Genomic DNA, 25,695 nt, shown 5'->3' with positions numbered 1-25,695 from the left:
TATATTTCTAGTCTGAGTTCTGCTGTGTAGGGGCCTGCAAGAAGCTGACATCAGGTACAATTTGGGCACCTAAGCCAGCCATAGATGGTTCTAAACTCAGCCAGTTCAGCAGGGAGTGGACAGGTTCGAACCAACTATTGACAGGCTGACTGTACCGAACTCTATTGCTGTACGATTTGGATACAACCAGCATGTTGGATTTTACATGAAATTTATGCTAGCGGCTATTATAGCCACTAGCAGTAATCACTGAAAACACAATAGCTCTATGCGAGGGATTCCCCCATCAACACTGACTGTATTATTGGAGGAAGCGAGCGATTTCCTGCAACCCATGGTTGCAGGAAAGAAAATCCTACCTTACACTGCTTGCTTTAAAAAAATAAATGTAATGATGTATTAAAGAATTATTACAATGCTAAATTAATGTGTGTCTACCCCATGTGCCTAAAGTTTTAATGTATTAAAATTAATGTCACAGATCACATGTGCTTAGAGTATAATATACTGGGGAGTTAAAAAAACAAAGGGTTCATTTACCTTTTACTAGCAATATTCTATGTGAGGTTCAATATTTATGGAAATGGTTAAATGTCGACAGTGCCTTGCAGACAAAAAAAAGTACTAACAGGTACTTGGTAGAAATACAATTATATTTGTGAAAGTCACTCTAACAGTAAGAATGGTGGGAAGAACTGAAACATGGAGACATTCCTGTTTTTGTATGACCTGGCATGATCCAACTTCAATTACAATTATCAGTTAAGTCAGCACAGATGGTTCATGTCTTTACAGACAGTTTGCATATTTTACTCTTATGAATATTCTAGGTTACACAGGCGTGGGCCAGCTTTATTTATCAAAGTCACACTTAATTATTGCCCTAGTTACTCCCCTGGAAAGGGAAATCATTCATACTATAGCCAGATCAGTGGTAATCTGCAATTGGAGCAACAGGAACATCTGCAATTGCTATCTGCCTATGGGATAAACTGGAATAGTATTTCATTTTAGGAAACCAGCTGCAAGGTTCTGCATGATATGAGTCCACGTGAGGCCATCAAATCATCAGCAGCTGCTCTTTAAAGTGATCACACCTATTTTGTTATATTAGGATGTGCTGAATAATTCCAGGAAGGTAAAGAACACTTCTAATTCGAAAAATCAGCAATTTAATACCAATAAGTGTGAAGCCAAGGTGCACTTATCTTTACTGTATGATAACATACATGTTGAGTTCATTGAGTTTTAAAACAATATTTATGGAGCTATGTCTATCATTACAGTATAGGCAAGGTCCCATTTGGTGCTGCTTGGGAGCTTTTTCTACATGACGTATTTGGAGGATACTATAAATCGGCAGTCAGGCAGAAAATTGGCAGTCAACAACACTCTTGGGTCTACTGTATAAGTGTCAATCATTTCTAGATCAGCTGTACTATTACCCTAGGTTTCATTAATGGAACATCTTTTTGCTGAACCACTCATATAGGGATTTGGGATCCTGTGTTTTACTGGTAAGCTTATGACCTGTTCAACAAATATTAGAATTCATGAGATTTTTATGACTTTTTCAACATTCAATGAATTATCTTTTAAAAGAAAATTGGATTTTAAACATATACTGCACAGAATATTTTGACACAAGTATATAAACATTACATTTCAAGCAAATTGCATTATGTATACATTATTGTATACCTGCAATATGTATGAAATTGACTTCAAGAGTTTCATACCAGTGATTATTGAAACTGAAAGATCACAATGGACCTCAGGCAACTAGCAATTTTATAAGAGAGGTGGAAATAGTAACATTGGAACTTCCCTTCTAGGTTTCCCCTAAAGGAGTACATAAGCTGCCAATACTGACTTTAGAAACTGCTTGTTGCCTGACTTTAGGAATGCTTTGGGTTAAATTCTTTCAGTCCCATTTTTCCAGACCCAAAATCACAGCAAAGCTGCACCAAACAGGTGTGGTGCGTTTTGTCATCGTGGGAAAAATTGCAGTGATTCTGCCCGAGATCACAAAACGCCAGATGTGAACTGGGCCTTAGATGTATAGGATTGCCAGGCTGCAACAAAAGTTCTGGGGTCACTAAATCTACTCTCAGATGGATAGGAGGACCAGACTATATGGATGTTTGTTGCACAGAGAAATCAATTGCGGCTAGAGAAACCAGCATCTTAAAAAGTCCTCCTGTGTATTTAGCATCAGCTCTTTTTTTTTAACTGGAAACTTCACAGAGGTCAACTGTAACTGCAACATCTCCAACCTCTAATGATATGGTACCAGATTTGTGATATCTTCACATGGACATACACTTTCTGTGTTTAATGTGCCTCTCTAATGGAGACCCCCTCTGAACCTGGAGTACCATATCAATAATGTAGAATGCTATGGCTACAGTTACTATTACCGTTACAGAAACAGCAAAATCGTTGCCTAATGTGTCCAGCAAAACAGGATTGGTCTAGTGTGCACAAATATTTTTTAATAAGAACGTTTTACATCTACTAAAGTGTGTGACAATTTCACTGCTTTCTTTACTTGAAAACACATCTTAAAGTATCCCTGACACAATCTGATCATAGGACAAACAATCAGTGCAGATATTGCCTTCAGTGAAATTTGCCAGAACAATTATTACATCCACTGCCAGTCAGAGTTGTATGCAAATCTAAGTTTTTTTTTCTGTAAAACTTAAACTCTTGTTTCAAAAGCATTTCTGTTAGTCAATAATTCCTCCCTTCATGATGATTAACCAATTGAAAGCTCAGGAGGGAAATGGGAGCACAGGGCTATAGTAACTACAGAGAGAAAAACAGGAAGCGAGAACAGATCTCTTTAAAGGAAGGAAAAACCTATATTCCTCTTCTTGCAACAACACAAACATTTGGATTTTCTCCAATCTTTCCTTACTCAAATATGAAAAAAATACCAACATTGTATCATTCATAATGTATGCATGAAATATGCAATTACTGCATCATTTCCTAAATAATATAAAATAAATCAACCATAAGTAAATATTCAGAAAGCATTTTTCACTAAACTGCTGATAACTAATACCTGACTGGTTACTATGAGCACATTATTGCTCTTCATGTCATGGCATTGAATAAAGACCATTGCAACTATATTTTTTTCTCCATTACCATGGCTGGTTCTTAATATAATTAATTAAAATATCTCTGAACCACTGTTTATTTAGCACCTGGCATAAGGAATATTGTTTAATGTTTCCAAACACTATTTATCATAGTGCTTCATTCTTTTCTACTTAGAAACAAAACTACAGCAACCGCCAAGGAATTGCTATTACTTTAACTTTTTTTGACAGTGCAAAATGGCAGCCAGCCAGAAACACAATGAATGGTAACATTAAGATGTCACCTTTAATATTCTTAGGCTGAACAGAAACTGCAATATATGACAATTTATAATCACCTTGTCTTAGATGGTAAGAAAGAAATAATTCAAGATTGTTTGGTTTTGTTTTTTCCATTCTTTCTTTTTGGGGGTATGTAAGAAACTAGGGATGTCATAAACTGTTTATAAACTTTTTCATTTATGATATCTGTGAGTAACCTTTAATCTACTGATCATGTTGTCTGTTAATAAACATTGATCTTTTAATCTTGTTCCCTATAACTTAAAGCCAGCTAAATGTTCATATTCTATGGTTATATGGTATGAAAGGCGCAGTGCTATCATTGGGCAAACTCTGGCTGGGCATTACACTTGGTTTGGAGGTCACTTATTAGGTATATACCAGAAATGTCAACCTTTTACAATTTATAAAAAAGGGATACATGAAGCCCAGTCCTGGTGCATTGGTTGCCCCCTTCCCAAATTAACAATATCTGACAGACTTGGAACCCAATCTTTTTGGCAATTAAAAAATGAGAACTTTCTTTCTAAATATATGGACATTTACATACCAGGCAAGGGCCTATGCTGATCAGTTTCTGGGTTGCAAGTTACATAAACATCTTCTTGATGGCTGCAGTCATGCTTTCCCCAGTCTTGCTTAGTGCACTGTGTGAGAGTAGACTCTTTGCCTGTGCAAACCACATCATCCAACCAGATGATACCAGTACCTTCTTCGAAATCATTCTCCAGTGAGATCTTTCCATACCTAAAATATAAATGAACAGATTTTTTTAGTAAATTACTGCCATCTCGCAACCAATTTGAGGAGTACCGCTCATCTTATTTTACCACACAGATCTGTGGGCTCAGCTGAAAGAGCCAGTATTGCCAAAAATAACACCTATACTCAGACACAGACAGATCTTTAAAGCCAGAAAAAGGGTGTTTCCACCAGAAGAATGGATAAAGAAGCTCAATGGCAGCCACTCCAGTCAGTGGGAGCATGCATTGTACCCAAAGAGGATCTTCAGTCCCCCCCCCCCAAAAAAAAAAAGAGAGGTCAGCAGCTACCAATCCTATAGTTACTGAATGTTAATAAAAAGACACTTACCTATCCAAGGATCCAGCGCTGTACTCACCTGGGCCAGTTTTTCAGCGGTCTTTGGGTCACTGGCATCGGCATGTTTATTACGAGAAGACGACTGTGGCTTCTTGTGGCTTCACAGCTGCCTTTCCCATAATTTGTGCATGGTCCCACAGCCTTCTAAAAACTGAGACCCAGAAGGCTGCAGGCAAAGGGAATGGAGGGACTAAAATGCCAAGAACAGGTACCCATGCCTCAAAAATAATTAAATGTGTCCAAAAGTGGTAGAGGATGGGGGGAGGAGGTGAAAAAGTAGAACTTCCCCTTTTGCGTGTATGTCAAGGCAATACAAACATTAAAAATCATAATTCTTTACAATACATGCACATTTACAGTTGCAAGAAAAAGTATGTGAACCCCTTGGGATTACGTGGAGTTTTGCATAAATTGGGCATAAAATGTGCTCTGAACGTCATCTAAGTCACAACAATAGAAGAACACAGTCTGCTGAACATAATACTACACAAACATTAGATGTTGCCATGGTTAAATTGCACATAACATGTAAACATTCACAGTGCAGGGAGGAAAAAGTATGTGAACCTTTGGACTTAATAACTGGTTGACCCTCCTTTGGCAGCAATAACCTCAACCAAACATTTCCTGTAGTTGCAGATCAGACCTGCACAACGTTCTGGAGTCATTTTGGACCACTCCTCTTCACAAAACTGTTTCAGTGTAGCAATATTCTTGGGATGTCTGGTGTGAATCGCTCTCTTAAGGTCATGCCACAGCATTTCAATCGGGTTGAGGTCAGGACTCTGACTGGGCCACTCCAGAAGGCGTATTCTGTGCTGTTGCAGCCATTGTTTTGTTGAATTACTTGTATGCTTTGGGTCATTGTCCTGTTGCATCCCCCATCCTCTGCGGAGCTTCAGTTGGCGGACAGATGGTCGTACGTTTTCCTGCAAAATGTCCTGATAAACTCTGGAATTCATTTTCCCAATGACAACAATCCGTCCAGGCCCTGAGGAGCAAAGCAGCCCCAAACCATGATGCTCCCTCCGCCATGTTTCACAGTGGGGATGAGGTTTTGATGTCGGTGTGCTGCGCCTTTTTTTCTCCACACATAGTGTTGTGTGTTCTTCCCAAACAACTCAATCTTGGTTTCATCTGTCCACAGTATATTTTGCCAGTAGTGCTGTGGAACATCCAGGTGCTCTTTTGCAAACTTCAAACGTGCTGCAATATTCTTTTTGGACAGCAATGGCTTCCTCCGTGGTGTCCTCCCATGTACTCCATTCTTGTTTAATGTTTTCCTTATTGTAGATGTGTCAACAAAAATGTTAGCATGTGCCAGAGATTTCTGTAGGTCTTTAGCTGACACTCTGGGATTCTTCTTTACCTCATGCAGCATTCTGCGCTGTGCTCTTGCAGTCATTTTTACAGGACGACCATGCCTAGGGAGAGTAGCAACAGTGCTAAACCTTCTCCATTTGTAGACAGTCTGTCTTACCGTGGACACATGAACATCAAGGCTTTTGGAGATACTTTTGTAACCCTTTCCAGCTTCATGCAAGTCAACAATTCTTGATGGTAGGTCTTCTGAGAGCTCTTTTCTGCGAGGCATGGTTCACATCAGACAGTGCTTCTTGAAACCAGTAAACCCAAAACAGGTGTGTGTTTTTTAAGGGCAGGACAGCTGTCAGCAACACATCCAATATCATCACACTGATTGGAGTCAAGGTTGGCTCACTCCTGGCTGCAATTAGCTCTGGGAGAAGTCATTAAGCTAGGGCCTCACATACTTTTTCCTCCCTGCACTGTGAATGTTTACATGTTATGTGCAATTAAACCATGGCAACATCTAATGTTTGTGTAGTATTATGTTCAGCAGACTGTGTTCTTCTATGGTTGTGACTTAGATGACATTCAGAGCACATTTTATGCCCAATTAATGCAAAACTCCATGTAATCCCAAGGGGTTCACATACTTTTTCTTGCAACTGTACCTACATTTTATCACTCTAAACATGCTACAAGTACAGAAAAAAATCGCTGATGTGCCAGAAATATAGTGTGCTCCCACCCTTGTCTGACAACACAGTGTATTTTTGGCTCTGAATTTCAAAGACTATGTTGTCAGCCCTGCTTACATCATTTTTTATGCATTACAAAGAATACAGCCTTATCCTCTTTTCCAACCTCCCTCTTCATCTCCATAACCCCTTCTTGTGTACAGACAGAGATCAGCTCACTAGTTTTCTGGAAAAATCAACAGGTATTTACTAAGCAGAGAAAACACTTTCAATGATATCTTTAATAGACCAAAAGGGAGCAAATGAGTGACGTTTATTGTTAGGGATTGCATACATTTAAAAAAAAATTTTAAATGGTGTTTCCATTCATGCTCGATGAAGAATCTAATGCTTCGTGTCTGTCCCTCTGCTCTCAGGAATGTGGGCTAACGATGTGGCCTTGGGTACTGCATTGCACTGGCACAATGATGTTGGCAAGAGGACCTGCAATAGGACAGTTCAGAGACAAGCAAAAAAGGGTAGCTTTGGGGATCTAATGATCACAGCCCAAATGGCACAAAGAAAAATTGTTGGACTGTCAATTATAGTATTACCGTAGTACCGTGTGCTGGCCCACCCTCTAAAAAGCAACTTCTACCATTCTTAATCAAAGTATAGGGTGGCAATTTTAAAACATTTTTAAGTATCCAGAATTAGACTTTAAGACCCTGATCTTCCAAGGCACAAGTGTTACTATTTAATTAGAAATCAGGCAAGTCTTGAATGTGCATCTTTAAAAAGAACAGAGAAAAGAAATGAAATGCACATATCTATAAATTCAGGCACTGCTAAAGCTATAGAACCAAAAGACAAGACACAGAGGCAAACAGCAGACACAACACAGAAGCCTTCAAGTGTGGGCTCCATATGTATGAATGCAAGCTATGAAAGTATCATTGTTCAGGATGAATACACAAGTGACCATCGTGGGTGGTATAGTCCTCTAAAACATGTGTTGAAAGATCTTAAAACCTCAAGGGTCTTCAACATAAAATAGTGACCCTTCATATTTCTACACAGCCTGTTTTACAAGAATAGTTTCCCTTTACTATGCATTGATATTGAATATATAGCAGAAAAATGCTTTTATTGTTTATTTTAAACAGATAACCACAGTCAGTAGGACACTGGCCCCAATTTAACTAAACAGCAATTATCAAAAAGAATATTTTTGTATTGAGTATTTTTTATAAAATTTAATTTATGTAATAGAAGTCTGGTACATAAAGTATTTCCAAAGCCACAGTACTGAAGAGATAAACTTTTACAGACTAAACAATACTGAAAACAAATGTCTGTGAAGCTAGGACTGTAGGATTCTGTTCCATTCAGGATATTAAGGATTCAACCACAAACTAAATCATTAATGCTATTTTCTACATCAGATAATCAGAAAGTTTAGGTGGTCCTTAATGTTTTAATAATCCACTGGTTTACACAAGGGCTGAAAGTGTATTGAAAGTAATGCAAAAGTGGGCATAACTTTTATATTACATAGGTTTTTAACATTTCACATGTTGGTAGACTAACTCTTCCTCTATAGTATTCTTTCTTTTTTTCATTGCAGGTAAATAATGGATTCTAAGCAGAAGCAACATGCCATCATTGAGCTCTTGACAAAGGCAGCATGCAGGCTGTCCAACATCCACAGACAGCTACAGAATGTTTACAGAGATTACACCATTGACAAGAGCAAGGTGCACAGATGGATGAAGAGGTTTAAAGATGGGGAAACCAGCATCTGTTGGAAGTGTTCGATGCCAATGAGGACATGTTTTTGCAGATCTGGTGAAAGGGTAATGGCATCACACCTCTTCCCCAAGGTAGGTAGCCTAAGTAGTTCAAAAGCCAGCCACAATAAGGTCAAAGTGGCTGTGAAGAAGTGGGTGCAACAGTGCACACCTAATTTTTTTCAAAGAGAATACCTACAGTACTTTTGCATTACCTTAGGTATAGCCTTTGTATCTATAGTCTAGGGAATTTCAGGGAAGATCTCTCCTTACCAATGTTCTCCACACTACCTCTGACCAAGCATAGTAAGGTTCTTTTAACTGTGGAACTGAGTGGTACCTGCATAACAGAACTAGGGGTAACTGAGGTTATGACATAAAAAGAAATATATCAATAAGATTTTCAACATAAAGGCATCTCTTTTTTTCTGTTTTACTGCAGCATTGTGGCATGAGGGGGCTGCATAAATTATAGAGATTGCTTTTTTGGTGCAAGGTCTGCTTTTTTTTTGTTGTGTAATGTTTGAAGCTTTAATATTGTGTACTCTCTTTTCTACTGACACACTAATGCAGTAACAATCTAGGCCAAATATTTAAATGTTTGGATTAAAAATCTAAAGTGCTGACTTTTCCACAATATTTCATGTAAGCGACTTGTTTGTCTTTTTTAACATATAACCATAATTTACTCATAGAAAATATCTTACTTAAATCCAAGCTGGCGGCAAACAACGTGTGTATTCATGTCATTCCAGCCGTCATCACATACTGTCCCCCACTGTGCAGTATGGAACACTTCCAGACGTCCTTCATGACTACCTTTACCTCCTGCTAGTCTAATGGAACCATCTGCATGAAAAATTTATAGACAAAATTAATGGGACACCACTCTGCATAATATCAAGTAAAAACATATCTAGGGGAAACAACATTCAGATTGGCATCTTTCTAAAAATATGCAAACTAACATTAAAAAGATCAAAAGATCAAAAGCTGCATCTGTTACATACAGTATTAGCTTATCATTTCACAAAATACAATTTTATATACATTTGCTGTGCAAGTTTTTTTTTGTTTTTTTTTTAATTAAAGATAGGCAGACAGACAGGATAGATAGACAGACAGGATAGATAGATAAATAGATAGATAGATAGATAGATAGATAGATAGATAGATATTCCAAAAATACATATATACTCACAGAGAATAATAATTTTAATTCAAAAACAGAAACATAGAAAAGCGACGGCACAAATAAGACCAAGTGGTCCATCGAGTCTGCTAATTTTTTTGTTTGTTTGTTTTTTCCGTAACTTTTTTGTATAGATCTATGTTTGTCCCATGCATGTCTGAGTCCGCTTACTGCTGACAGACTCAACACCTTTGCTGGAAGTATATTCCAAGCACCAACTACTCTTTCAGTAAAAATAATACTTTCTAAGATTAGTTTTGAGCTTTCCTCCAGTTAGTTTTAGGTAATGTCTCCATGTTCTTGATCTTGATTTCATATTGAAAATACCATCCTCTTGAACTTTATTCACCCCCTTAATGTATTTAAAGATTTCAATCACGTCTCTCTTTTCCTTTCTTTCCTCTAGACTGTACATAGTAAGTTCCCTGAAGTTGCTCTTCATATGCTTTATTCCTTAAACCTTTCAAATTATGCTTCATATTTTGGAATAGTACAAGGGCAAAATCCTGCAATTATATTGATGTAACTCTTTTACAGATATAAGAAATAAATCCTGCTTCATCTTCTGTTTTTTTTCTACAGTTATTTCCATTTATAGCACAACTGAAGTAAGAGAAATAGGTATTTAGTCAGACAAAAAGTATGTAGGCATAGGACACACCCCCTGCCATGCCTCCTTAAAGAAGAATATTCCAAAAATATAATGATTAATTAAATCCACAAGTTCTTGGTTTTACCACTACTATTCCTTTATACTGGCTTTTGAAATTTACAGATGCAACATTTTAGAAACTGGATGCAAAGTTTAGCACTGGGAAACACTTTTTGAAAGATAAAAAGTGCATTTTATATACAACTATATAGATCAGACTAAAATGAGGGACAAATGAGGAGGAAAGAGGGACAGAGGGACTTTGTTCCAAATCAGGGACAGTCCCTCAAAATCAGGGACAGTTGGGAGCTATGATAGTCAGATACACCCCCTCTGTTCTTCAGCAGGGCAGGTCTGTGTGAGGACTCGTGTGATGGGGGATGTGGATTTACTCATCTAAGCCAGGGGTGGGCAATTCATTTTCCCAAGGGGCCACTTGAGAAACTGGGACTGTTGTGGAGAGCCAAACATACAGGATAAACTTTATTGTGCGCAGTATTAATTTTGGACCTGAGAAGGTACATAAGTGCGTAAACATAAAGAAAACAAATGCCTGGCACTAGGAATAATAGGCACAACTGCTCATAAAATCGTGTGTGCACTCATGATTATTAGAAGCAGTAGTCAAGAAATGACTTTTGCTGATCTGCTGGTTACAATGTTGGTGTAGGGAGCGCTGGAAACAGCAGTGCCGGAGCTGACAGGCACAGGGGCTAATTATCTGATGTTCCATAAGGACTGCTACTGTGTTACTGACAGGTTCAGGGAGATAATTGGCAGAGCTGCAAACACTAGAAGGAAAGAGCCTGAGATCGGTACAGTGGAGGCGTCTGCAGATCCTGGAGTGAAGAACAGATGCATGGCTCCTAAACGCTCAGTTTTGGCACTAACATGAAAAACTACACTGGGTAGCAGAGTGGCAGAACAGTCCACATTTGCCTGGGAGATGGCTCCACTCTCTCGCCAGGACCGAGCCTCCACTCTGTACCAATCAGCTCCCCAAGCTCTCTCCTTCCGGTACTTACAGCTCTGCTAGTTATCTCCATATCCCTTTCAGGCCAGGTTACACAAGCACAGGTCCAGTACTTGCACTTCTCCACATGGACATCTGTCAGCATGCTTCTCTGAGCCTTTTCAGTTTCCCCAGAAAGCTGACAGGCCCAGAGAGACATGCTGACAGTGGAGGCATCCTGGGCTGGATAGGGATGGCTTTGTCTGGTTTAAGGCATAGAGCTCCGAGCACTGGAGTGGGAGAGCAGAAAAATATTTTCTGTTAAAACAAAAGGGTATTTTATGGCATTTTTAAGTGCAAAGCAGTTTAAACATCATAACACGGTTGATAGAATTATGTTAAAAGGTGTGAGACTTCAATCAGGCTTAGTTTATCTATTGCAAAATCATTTTAACCACTTGAGCTCCAGAGGATTTACCCCCCTTAATGACCAGGCCTCTTTTTGCTACTCGGTGCTGCACTAATTCAACTGATAATTGCGCGGTCATGCAATGCTGCACCCAAACAAAATTTCCATCCTTTTTTTCACACAAATAGAGCTTTCTTTCGGTGTAATTTGATCTCCTGTGCGCTTTTTATTTTTCACGCTATAAACAAAAAAAGGCCAAAAATTTTAAAGAAAAACAATATTTTTTATTTTCAGCTATAAAAAATATATAGTAAACTCAAAGTTGGTTATAAATTTAGGCCAAAATGTATTCTGCTACATGTTTTTGGTAAAAAAAATCCCAATAAGTGTATATTGATTGCTTTGTGTGGAAGTTATAGCGTCTACAAACTATGGTATAAATACTGCAATTTACGCCATTTTTTTGCTATACAGCGCTGCGCTAGTTTAACGGACAATTGCGCGGTCATGCAATATGGTACATAAATTAAATTTACATCCTTTTTTCCCCACAAATTGAGCTTTCTTTCGGTAGTATTTGATCGCCTGTGCGGTTTTTATTTTTTGCACTATAAAAAAAAAAGCCTGACAATTTTGAGGAAAAAAAAAACAATATTTTGGACTTTTTGCTATAAAACATGTCCAGTAAAAAAAAATGCAAAAATCAAATTTAGTCATAAATTTCTACCAAAATGCATTCTGCGACATGTCTTTGCTAAAAAAAAACCCAATACGTGTAAATTAATTGGTTTACATGAAAGTTATAGCGTTTACAAATGGAGGGAAAGATACTGGGATTTTTAGGGGGTTTTTAATACTAATAATGGCGGCGTTCAGCGAATTATGGCAGCGATCAGGGACTTATGGCAGCGACCAGCGACTTATGGCGGGACTGCGGCGGACATTTTGACATTGAGGGGTACTGACTTGGGGTCACTGACATCCCCAAAAACACTAATACAGTGATCAGTGCAAAAAAAAAAAAAACTGACACTGTACTAATGGCAATGGGGAGGAAGGGGTTAACTTTATTTTGCAGGGAAGGGTTATAGGAGTGAGGGAAGTGTTTTACTAGGGGGCGGGGGGTGTGTACTGGGCGGGGCAAGGCTGATCGAGAAAGAGAAACTCTTCTTTCTCGATCAGCTCATCCTCGAGCTGAGAAGGAAGTGACAGACAGCACAGCTACTGCAGCTGTGCTCTCTGTCACTGTTTGCCGCCGATCGCCGGGACATAGCCGCTAAGGAGCGGCTGTGACCCGGCGACTGACATCTGCAGCGCTGATCCACAGGACAAATAGGGCGGCAGCGCGCCTCGCGCGTGTCCCCTATTTGTTTACAAAACACACGTCTTAAAACGTGGTTTTGCCTGTGAGTGCCGCCCTGCCGCCGTATATGTACAGTGGCTGGGCGGCATGCGGTTAAAGTTAGGCTAATATCAATGGTGGAGAAGGATCTAGAAGTTCTGGTAGATCACAAGCTTAATAATGGCATTCAATGCCAAGCTGCGGTTTCTAAAGCGAGCAAAATCCTCTCTTGTATTAAGAAGTATAGACTCCAGAAAGAGAGATATCATTTTACCCCTGTACAAATCATTAGTAACACCTCATCTGGAATATGCAGTTCAGTTTTGGGCACCAATTCACAAAAAGAACATTGGGGAACTGGAGAAAGTACAGAGAAGGGCTACCAAACTGATTAGAGGCATGGAGGAGCTCAGCTATGAGGAAAGATTAGAGGAACTGAATTTATTCTCTCTTGAGAAGAGGAGATTAAGGAGGATACAGTATAATCATGTATAAATACATCAGTGGTTCATATAGTGAACTCAGTGTAGAGCTATTCACCCTGAGGTCATCACAGAGGACAAGGGGGCACTCTTTACATCTGGAGGAAAAGAAACTTAATATTCAAACACAGAAAGGTTTCTTCACAGTGAGAGCTGTGAAAATGTGGAATAGACTCCCTCAAGAGTTGGTTCTGGCCAGCTCAGTGGATTGCTCCAAAAAAGGCCTGGATTATTTCTTAAATACACAGAATATAACTGGATACTAACATTTATAGGTAAAGTTGATCCAGGGAATATCCGATTGCCTCTCGGAGATCAGGAAGGATTTTTTTTCCCAGCAGGAGCAAATTGGATCATGCTTTGCTGGGGTTTTTTTGCCTTCCTCTGGATCAACTGTGGGTATAGGATTATAACTTTTTTTTTTTATGGTTGAACTGGGTGGATTTATGTCTTTTTTCAGCCAGACTAACTATGTAACCATGTAATATTAGAAAAATACTGTTATTGCTTCTGTAAAGAGCTACTACACTGTACAATTATTGATTACATACAAACAAATTCTAAACACTTTTAAACATCAATTTCACTTTGCTACCAAAATGGGATACCTGCCAGTGGTGTACAGGAGACTCCAGCATCTTCATTGTGTCCACAGTTGTGTTCACCCCATGCACTGAGCTGACAGTCCTCTATAGACAGCTCATTCCCTGTGCATTGTACTTCATCCAGCAATATAGGTCCCATGCCTTCTCCAAAATGAGCCTGATTCCATGCCTTAGCAATACCCCTGCGGGCAAAACAAATATAAGTGAGTGTCCACCAGAGTGTTACAAGGTAGATTCCACAGTATAAATGTAGACATCACGCTGCCCTATTCACACCTGAATGACTACACCTTCAGTACAAACTCCAACATTTGTGTCGTGATTTTTTTAGTGATATCTAATACAACCATGTGCTGCCTTGCAGGACTACATTTCTATTGTACAGACCATCAAAAACAGAAAGTGTTTCATATTCTCTGCCATCATTATGTCTCCTCTCATTAATTCAACTCTTAGTTCAAATCAGCTAAACATAGTCCAGGTACATAAAAACAAATACTGTTCAATATCTTATATTTAATTGTTTTGCTAAAGCCGTAGCATGAGTAGAAAAGACTGTCCTCTACGAGCAGCTGCAGGGTGGGACCCTTACCCTATGTGGGGAAGCCGCGGTCTGTCTTACAGCTTCTTTTCTTTGTAAAGCAGCTATATCCTGAGTAGAACAGTCAAATCTTTGCCAACATGCTACAGAGTAGGACATTTACTCCATATAAAGAAGCAGTGTTCTCTCTGTAGAGGTCTGTCAAGCCCCAAGCCAAGTCACACCTTTAGCTTTGCAATCAGCAAAGCTCAGGCTGCCCACCAAATGCAGACCTCTGGCACTGACTTAGCAGGGGGCTTGTCTGCCCTCTATGGAGAGACCACTGCTTCTCTACAAACAGTGAGTCTCCTACTCTTCAGCATGTTGGTAGAGGTTAGGCTGTTTTACCCAGGATATAGCTGCAACCCACCCGAGTTCAAAACCCCTTGATAACATCACAAAACCAAGAAAACCGGGACTCCAGATTCCAGGTCATATGATCACTGTTATAGCCTCTGATTGGCTATCTGAGTGATCAGTCACTGTACAGCCTGCCCCACTTGTTTTTTTTTTGGGGGGGGGGGGTTTCTCTCTGAATGGAGGGGAGAGATACATTGTATTTCTCTCCTTGCATAGAGAAAAAAAAAACAACTGTTTGTTAAAAAAAAAAAAAAAAGTAAATAAATATTAAAAAATAAAAGAAAAAAAAACCTAGATCAAGGTTTGATCTAGTTCAGTGCCAGGGTTAGTGTTTGGGTCAAGGTCAGGGTCAAAGGTGAAGGTGAAAGGTCAGGGTTTTTTTTTAATTGGTATCAGTGTCAGTTAGTGTCAGTGTGTTTTAGGTAAAAACAAAAAAAACAAAAGAAAAATGCGCACTATTGTTTCTGGGCTGTATTGTGGGTACAAACAACAAATAACATACACATATATGGGATCGCTGCATTTATCAAGAGCTATAAATTGTATTTTGGGTTGTTTTTTGGTGGTAGGTATTGGTAGTAACAAGAAACACAGCTAAATTAAAAAAAAAAAAAAATTTATACTATTTTCGGCCATTTTTCCTTTGATAAAAAAAAAGTCAGGAGATATCCATTACCAGTTATGACCAAATGAAAGCCCAATGTGTTCTGAATAAAACAAGGTATAATTCACCTGGATATACAAAGTAGTTGTGATGATATGTACTGTTTTACTAACACATGTCAACGTTGTAAAATTGTTCTTAGGCGATAAGATTTATTTTATACCTAGGTGTGAAGGGGTTCATCTTTTTTTTTTTTTTCAACCAGCAGGCTGAGTGAAAAAGATGACCTGATTCCCCAATCCACACACTTAAAGTGGATAAAGGAATCACTCCTGATGTGCTATTATATTCTGACAGCAGGGATACTACTCCACTGTCAGAATACACTGATCAGTGCTGCCAGCTATAGCTGATGGCACTGATCATTATGCAAAATACCGACAGGCTGGTTGTACAGAAGCTGATAAGTAGATCGACTTCTGTTTAATCAGCCTGCCCATTCATGGATCAAAATTTCACCCGTTCCTGCTGAACTGTTCCTTTTGATCTGTGTATGGCCACCCTAAGAAAGTCTTCTCTATAAGATATCCAACTAAGCATCCTTTAATGTTCACTCCTCCCTACTCCCTAAAAAAAACTTTTAAAACTAACCAACTTTTTTACAAGGTAAACAGAGCTTACGAAAAAAACTATACAACGCAGGCTCTTGGTAGTGGATGTAATTACGAGGCAAGGAAAAGTCTTCAATAATGAAAAACAAAAAAGCTTAACTCTAAATTCTCAAGTCATAACTGACGATGTGAGGCTAAATGTGGTGTATTAAACTTGTACAAGTTTGTGTTATAAAATATTGAAATAATTCAACATTCATAAAGGTCTGTCTTGTTTGACATACTATTCTCTATGCAAATGGTTCCACCTGTTTCTGCAAAGATATATCAGTCACACATCATGAGCAAAATAACAACAGATGGACCCAACTACTTTTAATTATTCTGCAGTCATGAGATGGTTAGCACTGTTCATAAATTATTGTGTCAATTATCCAATAATTATACAGTTAGTTCACACATCACTATATCTATAACAAAATGTTGTGAAAAGCATGTCAAAAGTTCACCAACAACTACTTCTAACTGATTTTCTAAACTAATAAGAAAATGTTGGAGGAAATATACATATGTATATACACTGCTCAAAAAAATTAAAGGAACATTTGAAAACACATCAGATCTCAATGGGGAAAATTATCATGCTGGATATCTATATTGATATGGATTGGGCAATTTGTTACCCTGTTTTCCTGATAATAAGACCTACCCCGAAAATAAGACCTAGTACTATTTTTGGGAATCTCAGTATAAGACCTACCCCGAAAAAAGACCTAGTTGTGATCAGGGCTTTTTTTCAGCTGGAACGTGGTGGAACGTCGTTCTGCCACCTCCGGCACTAGCCCTGTGCACACCAATATCTACTGTCCCTTATAAACACAGAAGTGCGGCTATTGTGTTTGCAAGTGCAGTCCCTTTTGTAAGTGACAGCACCATCCGCTCCCACAGAACCTCCCTACCTCTGTACTCACTGAGAGGAAAGGAACATATATCTGCAGGTGCAGTGTGCAGTGTGTTTAGGGGTAGGGCATCTCGTCCTGCAGCCTACCGGATAGAAGTCAATGCCTCAGGGGTGATCGCCGGCCAGTGGGGAAGAGGTGGAGTGGTGAGTAAGTGCGCTTGGTGCACTGTGTGGGAAGATAGGACCCGAAACGGGAGTTACTATAGAGAGGGGCCGGCTGCTGACAGCTGTGTTTTGCAAAGCTAGCTGACCATATGAATGCAGTGGAGGGGGAGGGGGGATGAGCAAAGGTGAGCTGCAGTCAGGTGTTGCAGAGGTAAATTGAGTTGCAGACAGGGTGCAGAGGTGAGCTGCGGCTGGGGGGGGGTGCAGAGGTGAGCTGAGTTGCAACCCACCTCTGCATCCCCCGGCCACAGCTCGCCTCTGCACCCCCCAGCCACAGCTCACCTCTGCATCCCCTGTATGCAACTCACCCCTGCACCCTGTCTGTGGCTCATCTCTGCACCCTGTCTGAAACTCACCTGTCAATTCACCTCTACATCACCTGACTGCAGCTCCAACTGTCATCAGCCAACCCTCTCTATAGTACCCCTCATCCACAATTGCCCGCAGCTCACCACTGCACCCCCTGTCCACACCTGTACATTAAAAAAATAAGACCTACCCCGAAAATGAGACCTAGTGTGTTTTTTTGAGCCAAATAAAATGTAAGACAGTGTCTTAGTTTCAGGGAAACATGGTAGGAACATAAGAATCCTTACTTTTGATGGAAATTAAAACTGTCAACCTACAGAGGACTGAATTCAAAGACACCCCAAAAATCAAAGTGAAAAAATTATGCAGCAGGCTAGTCCATTTTGCTGAAATGTCATTGCAGCGACTCAAATGCATGTCTGACAATGTCGGGGCATGCTCCTAATGAGATGACGGATAGTGTCCTGGAATATTTCCTCCCAGATCTGGACCAGAACATCTCTGAGCTCCTGGACAGTCTGAGGTGCAACCTGGTGGCGTCAGGTGGACCGAAACATGATATCCCAAAGGTGTTCTATTGGATTTAGGTCAGGCGAGCGTGGGGGCCATTCAATGGTTTCAATTCTTTCATCCTCCAGGAACTGCCTGCATACTCTTGCCACATGAGGCCGAGCATTTTCGTGCACCAGGAGGAACCCAGGACCACTGCACCAGCGTAGGGTCTGACAATGGGTCCAAGGATTTCATCCCGATACCTAATGGTAGTCAGGGTGTCATTGTCTAACCTGTAGAGGTCTGTGTGTCCCTCCATGGATATGCCTTCCCAGACCATCACTGACCCACCACCATAACGGTCATGCTGAATGATGTTACAGGCAGCATAATGTTCTCCACGGCTTCTCCAGACCCTTTCATGTCTGTCACATGTGCTCAGGGTGAGCCTGCTCTCATATGTGAAAAGCACAGGGTGCCAGTGGCGGACCTGCCAATTCTGATGTTCAATGGCAAATTCCAGTCGAGCTCTATGATGCCGAGCAGTGATACAGGGCCCACTAGAGGACGTTGGGCCCTCAGGACACCTTCATGAAGTCTGTTTCTGATTGTTTGATCAGAGATATTCACAGCAGTGGCCTGCTAGAGGTCATTTTGTAGGGCTCTGGCAGTGCTCATCCTGTTCCTCGTTCCACAAAGGAGCAGATACCAGTCCTGCTGATGGGTTTAGGACCTTCTATGGCCCTGTCCAGCTCTCCTAGAGTAACTGCCTATCTCCTGGAATCTCCATGCTCCTGAGACTGTGCTGGGAGACACAGAAACCTTCTGGCAATGGCATATATTGATGTGCCATCCTGGAGGAGTTCGACTGCCTGTGCAACCTCTGTAGGGTCCAGGTATCACCTCATGCTACCAGTAGTAACACTGACCCTAGCCAAATGCAAAACTAGTGAAAAACAGTCAGAAATGATGAGTAGGGGAAAAAATGTCAGTACCCTCCACCTGTAAAACCATTCTTGTTTTGGGGGTTGCCTCATTGTTGCCCATCTAGTGCACCTGTTAATAATTTCATTAGCACCAAAGCAGCTGAAATTGATTAAAAAAACCCCTCTGCTACTTAACTGACCAGATCAATATCACAGGAGTTTAATTGCCTTGATGCTATACTCTGATGGAAAAGTGTTCTTTTAATTTTTTTGAGCAGTGTTTATATATACAGTGGATATAAAAAGTCTACACACCCCTGTTAAAATGTCAGGTTTCTGTGATGTAAAAAAATTAGAAAAACCTGACATTTTAACAGGGGTGTGTAGACTTCTTATATTCACTGTATTTATTTTCTCAATTTTTTTATAGCAAATTCACACCTTAAAGTGAAGCTTCACCCAAAAGGGGAAGCTTAACTTGTTTGCCTCCTCCCCCACTCTACTGACACATTTGGCACTTTTTTTGGGGGGGAGGTGGGAGCAGGTACCTGGTTTTGAGAGGTACCCACTCCCACTTCTGGTCAAATGCGCTATGGCAATCTGAATCAGAAGTTTACCCCGCCCCCTCTTCTTCCCCCGCAGTCTTCTGGGACAATTCATAGGTCCCAGAAGAATGTGGTACCATTCACAAAGCACATTGCACTCAGCGCATGTGCAATAAGAAACAGGATGTGAAGCCACAAGGCTTCATTTCTGGTTTCCCTTACTGAAGATGCTGGCACCTGCCCCTGAAGCCGATTCTAGAATCGGCTCGTGTGACAACATCGTTGGATCCCTAGACAGGTAGGTGTCCTTATATAAAAAGTCAGCAGCTACAGTATTTGTACCTACTGGCTTTTAATTTTGTGGAGAGAGAGCCTGGAGCTCTGCTTTAACAGCACCTTCTGTATACTCCTATAGGTTGCAGATACTCTTGACACACCTATAGTGGATCCCATATTGCCATGTAGAATTTATAGAACCTTGTGGGAAATTTGCCTTTGGTGCACAATTAAAGTAAAATCTGTACATTATATGTATCAGAGCACCACAAATTGAAAATATTTAATTTATTTAATGTGGCCCTTGCAGCTCTCTTGCAGTTACCCCCTTGTCTCCTCCCCCACCTTGGCTCAGCTGTCGTCAGCAGAAAGGAGAATAGAACTCCTCTGCCAAATCCTGCAGCACCCCCTTATCTCTGCCTCCCCTGATGTCAGCATTAAGCAGACTCTGGTGGCTGACTCCACCTCTCCTCTGGTCCTCCTCCAAACCCTGCAATTTCTGCTTTCCAGCTCTGCTCCCAAAGGGGGTGCACGGTGATGTTAGGGAGGGTGTGGGATTCTAGACATCTGATGTAATGGGGGGTGGAGTGCTCTGGACATCTAGTCCTACAGATACAGCCAGCACTTTGAGGGCAATCATAATACTGATACGGACCACAATTAAATGGCGTTCGACACCCCTGTTATATGTCCTGCAAACTGCGGTTTGGGTGTGTTTTTCCACTTCAGGTCCATTTTATTGTAAAATATTTTTTGTGGGAAATGGAGAATGGTTACATCCTCTGATGATTACCTATGCACAGTTTACCTATGGTCCTAAAAAGACTGTCACTAGGAGAAAGAAGGGAAGCCTGCTGCAGATATGCGGAGAAAATGAGGAAAAATCCCCCCAGGTCTTCACTTGGGCTTTAATAGCTGAATGCAATGTAGGTGGATAGGATTTTGCTTTAATAACTTGTATCACCTTTGGCCATTGATATAAACTTCCATGTACGACAGTTAATGAACCCCACAGGCAAAGTTTCATTTAGATCAGCTTCAGTGGTTCAGACCAGCTCCAAGCAGCTCAAGCAACAGGGGAGGGGAGGCATTGGAATATGTTGGGCAACATTCTACTCATCTTTTGATAACAGTAGGCTAGGGCTGAATATTATATCTATGGGAAACTTTTACAATATGCACTGTCCATTTGGATAGAAAATGTCCTTTTTGAGTGCCTGATTTTTTTGTGATTGCAAGCCTTTGTGTATAGGCATTTTTACAAATGGCCTAAAGATTACCTGGCTGAATAGCCAGCTAGAAATACTATAATATACAGTACTACATATTTAAAGAAAGCTACAAATATATGCAAGTATGCAATGCACTTTCTTTATATGCAGAGTTTCTTACTCTACGCAAATAGCATATGTCATGGGAAAAACAAATTAGCCTTAATTACACCCAAATATCTTCTGTCTGCATTTTATGTAATATGCTGTTAAAGTCTGTGCCAAAGTACTCCAAACGGCTGGCACATGTGAATGAGGACACTTTCCATTTAGCACATCACTAGGTGTTTATAACACTGTCTGTGATAAAAGCAGCTGTGAGAGAAAAAGCAGCATTTTCACAGATGGGTAAATAAAATGGTTAAGGTCAAATTTTGTGTTTCAAGTTAAAATACGGCTCAACAAAAAATAGTGCAAGGCATACAAAAAAAGAACACAGCAAAGCTATTGGCCTGGGATATTCCAAATTAGTCTGGTGGACTATTTTTAGCAAATATATGCTGGATATTTGTTTCTTTCAAATCAACTGTCAATTGGCCCAACTGTCACCTACTATGTGTATATACCACTATTGTTGCAAACGTCCCTGAAATTTATGGACAGTCTATAAATAATTCAATCCATGGAAAATATTTGTAATGGAAAATCCATTTTTCATGTATTTAAGTATGTTGGCCAGAAAGTTTTTTAATAAACATAACTGATATACAACCAAATAATTAATTGAAAGTAGCCCTGATTGTGAAAGCTCCCTGTATATCAATTGCTATAGAGAAGTAGTCTATGTAATAAGCTCAGTTTACAAAAGCTTAACACAAACCAGTGCTTTTCTCATGCAGGGAAAAATAACAGGTTTGCTCTAATCCTCCCTCCCCAGCAACACATACTCATCTTTCTTTTACATCTGTGATGCTCCCATTCAGTCGCTGAGAGAAAAGAAAATACCTAGTACTTCCAAGTATGAAGGAGCATGTGACCCGCTTCCCTTCCAAACACTGAAACATTGAAAAGTGATGCATTGAATCTGCCCTTTATGTTCCTGGTATCTTGATCTCGTCTTCATATCGAAAATATTGCTCTCCTCAACCTTATTCACACCCTTAACTTATTGAAAGGTTTCAGTCATGTCTCCTGTAGCAACCGAGGAGCACAGGGAGAGAGTACAAAGAGGCAGATAACATGAAACCTGACGTGCGGGCATTTATTGGGGTATAGTGATGGACCGAACATCCCCCCTGTTTGGTTTGCGGTCGAACATTCCAACCTAACAAAAGTTTGATTGTGAACTTCGAACAGAGAGGACAAGTCACTAAGCGGTATCTTGTGGTAAGATACAGCACAGCTACTAAAATAACATTGAGTTATATTTTTAAGTCATGCAGTATTTTAGTAGTGAAAACATTTTTTAATGTTTCAGCTGTCAGCAGGATTACCCAATGACAGCTGAATGTAGAAAGAACTGCCGGCATTGGCCTGCAATTTTTTATTTATTTTAAACACGTGGGGTTCCCCCATCTATACCAAGTCGTTCGGGCTGGTATGGATTTTGAGGGGAACCCCCACAGCAAAATAAATCCACACCAGACCCTTATCAGAGCATGCAGCCAGGCAGCGCTCATTTGTCCCCCCCCCCGAACCATAACAGGTCACATGCCCTCAACTTGGGGGGGTGCTTCTCCCCAAAGCACCTTGTCCCCATGTTTATGGTGGTTGTGGGGGTCTGTGGGCTTATCGAAATCTGGAAACCCCCTTTGGGACCATGCTGTGCCCGTTGAGACAGGAGAGGGGGTACATGGCGGCAGGCCTGTAGCCTACATGTGGTGAATTCACATGCAGATAAAGTGGGGATGCAGACTGCCCAGCATTAGGTCAGGATGGTAGCTTGGCAGGGGGGCAGTTCCCTGGCACACAGCACGGAGGTTATGTGGTCTACATGTGGACCATCAGATGCGGGCTGGAGCTGGGCAGCGACAATATGGTGGGGGTCTATGCTGGGGGTGAGCAATCAGGGGGGCAAGAGAGCAGGGTGCCTGTGACATCTCCCCTTTCTCTTCTTTCCTCCAGACTGTACATATTAGGTTCCTGAAGTCTTTCCAAATTTTTTTGTTTCCATCAGACCTGTCACCATTTTTGTTACCCATCTCTGGACTCGTTCTATCTTATCAATATCTATTCATAAGTGAGGTCTCTAGAACTGGACACAGTATTCTAAATGAGATTTAAATAAAGATCTATATAGAGGAATCAGGACCTCCATCATCCTGCTGATGACCCCCTCCCCCCTAATTCTATTCACTTTTCCGACTGCCTGGCCACACTGTTTGCTCGTTCTGCAATCATCTGAAATAAGTACCCCCAAACCTTTTTCTTCTGTAGTGCTGGCCAACACTGTGCCCCCAATATTGTACTCTGTCAAGAGATTCTTTTTCCCTAGGTGCATTATTTTACATTTAGGAGCAGTGAACTGCAGTTTCCACTGCTTTGACCATCTTCCAGCAATGCAAAGCATGTTCCATGTTACAGACACCTCCAGGGATAACAACCCTATTGCACACCTTTGTATCATCTGCAAATAGATATACCATACCCCATAACCCTCTAGTTATATCACTTACATATAAATTAAATAGAACAGGACATAGTACCGAGCCTTGTGATACAGCACTAGTGACTGGTCTCTGTTCTGAATGAACCCCATTTAAAGCCACACTCTGGTACCTATCCTTTAGCCAACTGCATAGCCAGTGAAGCACCCAAAAACTAAGTCCTAGCTTCTACAACTTTTTTTTAGATCCCCCTGCTCCAAAGCATTAGTGACAAAGTCAAAAACGTCAGTCAGATTAGTCTGACATGATCTGTCCTCAGTAAAGCCATGCCACTTTGGGTCCAGCAAGTTGTGTGTTTTTAGGTGATCGATGATCCTTCTTTTCAGGAGTGATTCCATTAACTTGACTACAACAGATGTTAAACTCAATGGCCAATAATTGCCAGCATCTACCTTGCTACCCTCCTTGTGGCTAGGTACAATATTAGCTGTCCTCCATTTATGGGGAACTTCTCCTGTTAGAAGAGACTGGTTAAAAAAGATCAGTTAATGTCCAACAACTATACCTTGAAGTTCTCTTAAAACTCTGGGATGAATATCATCAAAGCTCATTACTTTATTAAAAGAGAAATATTGTTTTGTTTTTGTTACCTTACCTTACCTAGGTCGATGCAGCATCGATCCAATGCTGCATATGTCCCCTGCTGGCTCTAAGGGTGAGAGCTGAGAGACACGGCTGATCACTCAGTTCTCCTTGCTGCTCTGAGCAGAGAGTGGTGACACCACTGAAGTGCTGGGCTGTTGAGGGGGCAGGAGCAGTTGGCTCAGGCTCTTAGCGGCTCACAGAGTGGCTTAGCCAGGTGCCAGTCCTGGCTCCTGGGTGGATCCTGACCATATGGTTGGGATCTTTCCCCAGCCTGGACTGGCTGAGTAACGTCAGCCAACAGTGGACTTTAGCCCACTGTCAGCTGAAAACGAGTCACAGGAGTGCAGGACGAACTGAGCCAGTTCCTCAGCTACCTCTGTCTCTAGAAATCCTGAAAATTAACTGTCATTACTAGAACCAATATGACCTCCCAACTTGTTATTGTTAGTACAGGGTTTATTTCTGAGAAATAAACTGTCTAATGTGACAGTGCTGGTGCTTGGTGATAAGTCCAGCACTGTCATATGGGGACAGGGAGAGAGTCTTCGCTGTGTAAACCATGAATTGTAGCTTATACTATTCCTCTCTTTGCTCCTGGCTTCGAAGGGTGCATTAAAGGGAATACGTTGCTGTACCCTGCATGAAGTATTTTATTACTGGGTGTTATAACATTTTTATTATTGAAAATTGTAACCCTTTTTAAATATTTAAAGCTTTAGGCAGGTAATAGCTGTGAGTTTAATGGGTTATCTATTGAGGAGAACAGGGAAATGAGCTATTTGAGGTAGTTACTGACTATAAATTTATGAGAAAATAAGATGTTCAACGATTACATAACCATTTAAAGTCCTTTTACACCAGCTATTCCCATGCAGGGTTCCAGGCATCCCTAGAGTTCCTCCAGAGGTTGCTAGGGGTTCCTTGAGATGTGACACACTGATCTCCCATCACCTGGCAGAGTGGCACTCTACCAATGATCTTTTTATATATCTGTTAAGGGTGCAATTCTACTATCTGACCCCTCTCCACTGATCACAGATTTTAATTTAGTGGTTATTTCAGATAATTATTTTGTGACTAAAAAACTAAAAATATATTTTTTTAAATTTTCAGCATTTCATAGTTAAAATGATTCACTATGAGTGTCAAATACTCCAGGTATACCACAATCTTTATTCTTTTATTTATTATTATATGGATAACTTGTAATATTTTCTCCTCCCTGAACACCCACTCATGATTTTACCATTAAGATCAACAGCACAACCATTGGTCCCCAAATGCCAGGGTGCTAGGTGTAATCCTAGACTCTGACATCTTTTTAGGCCCCACATCCAATCACTGGCTAAATCCTGTCGCCTCAACCTCTGCAACATTTCGAGAACTCACCTCTTCCTGACTAACAACACCACAAAACAACTTATCCACACCTTGATTATATTCTGCCTTAACGGGCCTACCTTCACACAGGCTGTCCCCCCTTACACATGCTGCTGCTACAC

General features: G+C 40.6%; 1 protein-coding gene across 1 annotated transcript in view; it reads right to left on the bottom strand.

The window, feature by feature from the left end:
* Positions 1-25,695, bottom strand: part of PRSS12 (serine protease 12) — a 245,646-nt gene that overhangs the window by 132,715 nt on the left and 87,236 nt on the right. The window contains exons 5-7 of the mRNA XM_089691788.1: positions 13,906-14,084; positions 8,976-9,117; positions 3,946-4,142 (exon numbers count right to left, since the gene is read on the bottom strand). Of these exons, the coding sequence (XP_089547914.1) occupies positions 3,946-4,142; positions 8,976-9,117; positions 13,906-14,084 (518 nt within the window). The remainder of the gene's footprint in view (positions 1-3,945; positions 4,143-8,975; positions 9,118-13,905; positions 14,085-25,695) is intronic.

Source organism: Staurois parvus, unplaced genomic scaffold (genome assembly GCF_062004578.1).
Source record: "Staurois parvus isolate SC_StPar_1 unplaced genomic scaffold, SC_StPar_1.0 ptg000572l, whole genome shotgun sequence".
Taxonomy (NCBI): Eukaryota; Metazoa; Chordata; class Amphibia; order Anura; family Ranidae; genus Staurois; species Staurois parvus.
The sequence above is the reverse complement of the archived record's forward strand: the minus strand, read 5'-3'. Positions and strand labels throughout refer to the sequence as shown.